The 5,258-nt window shown below is 38.8% G+C and overlaps 1 protein-coding gene across 5 annotated transcripts in view; it reads left to right on the forward strand.

Moving 5' to 3' along the window:
- The first annotated feature begins 4,315 nt into the window (after positions 1-4,315).
- dmxl2 (Dmx-like 2) overlaps positions 4,316-5,258 on the forward strand; it is a 38,440-nt gene continuing 37,497 nt past the window's right edge. For all 5 annotated transcript variants that reach the window (XM_035682368.1, XM_035682364.1, XM_035682367.1 and 2 more), the window contains exon 1: positions 4,316-4,740. In XM_035682368.1, coding sequence (XP_035538261.1) covers positions 4,654-4,740 — 87 coding nt within the window. In that variant the 5' untranslated portion in view covers positions 4,316-4,653. The remainder of the gene's footprint in view (positions 4,741-5,258) is intronic.

Consider the following 5,258-nt stretch of genomic DNA (forward strand, 5'->3'; position numbering starts at 1 on the left):
ATCCTTCTAATGTCAAACTCTGCACATACATTATTCTACACAGTGAAGCTCAAACAACCAACTGTAGACACAAGAGGAAACAGATATTTTTGACTGGTGGAGAACTTTAAAGATGGAAAAAGATAACAAATAATCTTTTTATTTATTAATAAACTGCATATAGTTGTAAAAACCAGCCTATTATACTTTTCAAAATGTATTGAGGTAAGCAAACCTCTATAATCTTCATAAAACTAGTTGGGTTAGCAAATATGATAGATGTCTAATAAGACATGACACTCAGTCTTGTTAGTGACAGCTGCTTCAAACCATGTTTTCATATGTTTGTTGTTGCCTTCTTTGTATATTCATATCATGGAGTAAATCTTTTTAAATTATGAATGTATTGTATTTATGTGTGCTGTCAATTAATCAGACAAGGTAGTCATCGTTAGTATCAGTTGTTAGAGCTGAACACAATCAGCTCTATGAAATGTTAGGAGGAGGAAGATAAAGCCAGAGACAGAGAGACTGCATGCAGCATCTGAGACTGGAGGAAACACATCTGTTCAGATGTATACAAGAATCTTGTTCTTTGGAATGCAGCATTGCTTTTCCGTCATAAGTATGACAAATTGAATCTTGTTTCTCTGCAGATGTAAGGAATGAAGGGTTAGAATGATTGGTGAAGTTATTGTGCATAATGTGTAAAAGATAAAGTGCAGTCCTGTATACATAGATACAAAGGTAACCTGATCAGATCACCTGACTTCATGAAAAGACAGCCACCATTAATATGTCTTTTTTGTAGAGGATAAGAGCAAATAGTGTAATTTAGCAGTTCTGGAAGCTCCCATGAATCTTTTTCCTCCCATATTACTATTACTATTACTATTACTATTATTATTACCCTGACATTTCAAAACAACAATCAACATAATAGATAGCCTGTGATGCTCTCCTGGGTTCCATTAGCATTATTTGCAAACAACACAATGTGATTCTCTCATCCTTTCTAACATAACTCTATTCCAAACCACCGCATTTTCAGAGAATAATTATTTTAGTTAGTCCTTGCTCCCTACTGGTTAGGGTAAATGTCTTTTGAGACTGTGACAAGCAAACATTTACATGCCAGTAATCACAAACTGCCAAAACACACAGAGCAGCATTATTAGTGTTCCTCTAGGTCGCAAAATTAGATAAAAAATGATTATTTAGTTTTAATCAAAGTCTGATTGAAATGTCAGATCCACTTTTCCTTATTTACTTTGAAGACACAAGATACCATTGGGCTCAAGCTGTTGTTTATCTCAGTGTGCTGCTTTGACATTCACATTGTATATGTTGTATATTGTTACTTTATGACACTTACCTACAACAGTACACATGGCTTTAATTATTTAACATTGTGAAGAAGCTCCATTACATTTTTGTCCGTGGGAGCACAATATTTTGCACCTCAGGCCCAGACTGGAGCTCCCTCCAGCTAGCAGCCATCCATGAAATGAGAAAATCTATAATGCATTTAATTCTGTTCTCTGTAGATCAAGACTCTGTCTCCCAACGGCACCACAGGGACTACAAACACTGCATCAACCTTCTTCCAACCCTACTGCAATACCCAAACATACAGTAGCTATTACTCACAGAGTGCACCATCTTTGCCTCTCTCTCTCTCAGACAGACACCTACTGTACACAAACGTACATGAGCATCCTTCCTTACTCTAAATACACTCTTCTATCACAACAAATTAGCTGTTGCAGTGGAATATCCTCATATACTTCTTTGTTGGCTCTGTTCTCTCTGCAATGATCTTAGCATTCTAAGCCAACAGCACAATACCTCTGGTACTTAAGAGATGAATTCCTTGTTTCTTAATAATCTAAAGTGGATACCCTCTGTCATCTCAATAATAATCTGTCAGGCGCACATGAATAAATCTGCTGGGAATCAGCATGAAGCTATCCATCTGTTTTTGTCTAAGTTGATTAAAGGGTGAGGAATACAAACTGCCATAAAAACATGATTTTTTTTTTAGAGATATATCAGCAATATATTTTGTTTCAGTCAGAGAGAGGTGCTTCAAGGTAAAGTCACATGCCCTCACAGGAGTATGCCCTTTAAAATGATCCAAAGACAGAGAAGCTGAAAGAAGCTGATTTATAGCAAGATTTTACTAGCTTTCAATTTTCTGGATGGTTATCTGGGTTACATAACAGCATAAAACAGTATATGCTGGTTGTAAACGATACATTGGCCATTATTATCTGATTTGTTTTATGCAGGTAGGTGGCCATCAGGTGTGTATTTTTTTCTTCTCCATATCAATCAGCACAGATACATTCCTATTGCTAAGCATCAGACATGGTGCCCAGTAGTGGTGGAAGGATTATAAACCTTAAATAAAAGTGCTTATACCGTACTGTGAAAATACCCAACAAGTAAAAGTCCTGCATTCAAACCCTTATTGGCAAAGTTAACTTAAAGTATCAAAAGTAAAACTACTCATTCAGCAGAAAAGTGTCCCTGTCAGAGTTGTTCTATTATATATGATGTTCCTGCATTAATATTACTGCTGCATTAATGTGTATGTTGGATTTTATTGCTGTAGTTTGTTAAGGTTGTGCTAATTTTAACTACTTTACACAAAAAAATCCAATCCAAAATCATTAAATTTTTAGATACATAGTTTTCACTGGACAAGAAGGATATAACAAATTGTAATACGAAAAGTAAGTAAAGCTTTCAGACAAGCAAGCAGCCTACCTTGTATCTGTACAGTACTTGAGCAGATGTATTTAGCATCCCAGCTCTGGTGCCCAGTCTATGAGGACAGCTGTAAAGTCTGACACTCACGGTTCGAAAAATGGTAGTCACTGAATGCTAAATCGACAGACACAGTAATACACATGCTACAGGATGAGTTTGCCCCGCCATTGTTGTTGACACTGCTTATGTGTATGTGTCACATTCCCTCTAGGCTACTGCCTCGTAATTTTCTGTTCTGTTGTCCTGTTTGTCATGGTGGCTGGCAGGCAGGCCCTGTCTGATGATGTCAGTGTGGCTTAAATAACTAGGCCAAAGCCATGATGGTTGGTTGTGTATCACCAACATGGATCCCTGTCAGTCCTCTCATCGTTTCTCAAAACAATGAAGAAGGGTGTGACAATAGGGGGGGTACAAAAGGGAAAGAGGACAAACAGTATAATGGTGATTTGCTCCATTAAATCTCATCAGCGAGATGAATGAGAGTAGATAAGAAGATGAGGGACAGTTGCAGCTACAATGAATCTTATTCTGCTGTAGCTCCCTCACTCTCTGTTCTCTGTAAAATGTCAAACAGCAGTGGACGTCACCGTCACAGCATTTTATATCTTATGTTGTAGTTGTGGCAGCTGCTGTCGCCCATGACATTTGGGCTGCAACTAATGATTATTTTCATGATCAATCATTCAGCAAATTGTTTTCTTGATTGGTTAATCATTTAGTCTACAAGACACCAAACAATAGTGAAAAACGTCCATCATAATTCCCTTAAATACATTCAATTGCGTAAGTACAAGCAGCAAATCCTCACTTTCCTTACAAATAAAAAAAACGGATTATTTGAATATTGAAAGTTATAGACAATAATTCATAATTATAGACAATACAATACAATAATCAACTATTTGTTTGAGTTCTTGATATCTAAAAATAATAGTTAATTAAATAATAATAATAATTAAAATGCAATAATTCCAACTCCATGCAGATTGGAAACATATAGTTTCCCTTATACACCAATTGAGTGATTACAGCACTGGTATATGCATCATAAAGCCTTTTAAAAAAATGTTATGTGACCTTTTTAGACTTGAATACGAAGGTAAAAAAGATCCCAACCCAACAAAATAAAACACTACAGCTTTATAAATTCTATACAGTCGTATATGATTGCTCTCTGCTGCATTTAAATGTCTACACTGATAAAATGACTACCCCATCAGTTTAGGTTTCACCTCAGACCCTCACATTTATGATCAATGAACTCAAATCATCTACAGAGGGCTGCTCGCTCCACATGCTGGTGCGCCCTACACATAGAAAAGCAGTACTAGAGCAGCTGTGCATCACCCCAGAAATAAGCCCGGTTACACATTAAAAAACGCTTTCGAGTCATTTTAAAACAAAATATACAACAACTGCCTTTTGCTTTTGTTTTTAAATTCAGGAATAAACCTTAAAAGACTGCACTGAATAAAATCCAGGAGTCGATACCCCCCCCAGTCTGGATTACACATATCTATGGCCATTCAGTCGTGCCTCGACAACGTCGTGAACGCGCATGTCAGGTTCGCTGCAGAGATCCCGCTGCCTCGGCTCTCACGATTAATCGTCGGGATGGTGTTGACAGCGAGAGGCGACGAGGACGGCCAGTTTGTACATGTTTAAATAGATGACAGGCTCAGGTGAGATTACATATCGTACGGGTCGAAGGCAAATTCCCCGCAGCCGTACAGTTTGTGGCGGAAGACGACAGTACCGGGCCGAGGACCAGCGGTAAAGATACTGATGGAATTCCCAGTCGTTGCTAGATGGAGAAACCGAAAGGGTGGACTCGTTATTAATAATTAAAGAATAAAAAAAAAAAAAACACCCATCTGCTGCTTTAAAAATCTAAGGAAAATGCATCTGCATCAGGTGCTGACGGGGGCTGTAAATCCTGGAGATTGCTGCTACTCGGTGGGAAGCGTGAACGACATTCCTTTCACGGTGAGAGGTTTTATTTGGATATTTGCTCAAGATGACACCCATTGAGGCTAACCACTCACTAGCTTAGCTGGATAGTTAGCAGGCTAGCGTTTGCCCTGGCTGCAAACCGGGCTAAAAGCGGTGGCTAACCCGGGTTAAGTGTGCTAGCCAATCTGCCGCACCGAGAGAGACAAACACTCGAGTGGAGACTACTCGAGGGGGGCAGCTTTATCACAAAGACTCCTCTTATTCATTATACCTCGACAGTCACACAATTGCTGAGCTATCTTGTAGATGCTCGGCGTTTTAAGGTCTGCATGTATTTCCCCCTTTTTTTTTTTTTAGCCTAACGTTATATTATTTATCACTCCGGGACGCTAGCCACTCAAATGACCTTTAGCTGCATCTCGTCACGTTAGATTTACTGCAAGGGGAATCCCTCTGCGCAGCCATAACATTATCGGGCACATATTTGCAGGATATTTTGCAGCCCACAACACAGGTGACTTGACTACGCATGGTGGTGGTGGTGGGGGGGG

This window comes from Morone saxatilis, unplaced genomic scaffold (genome assembly GCF_004916995.1).
Source record: "Morone saxatilis isolate NCDOM2014 unplaced genomic scaffold, NCSU_SB_2.0 Contig11, whole genome shotgun sequence".
NCBI lineage: Eukaryota > Metazoa > Chordata > Actinopteri > Moronidae > Morone > Morone saxatilis.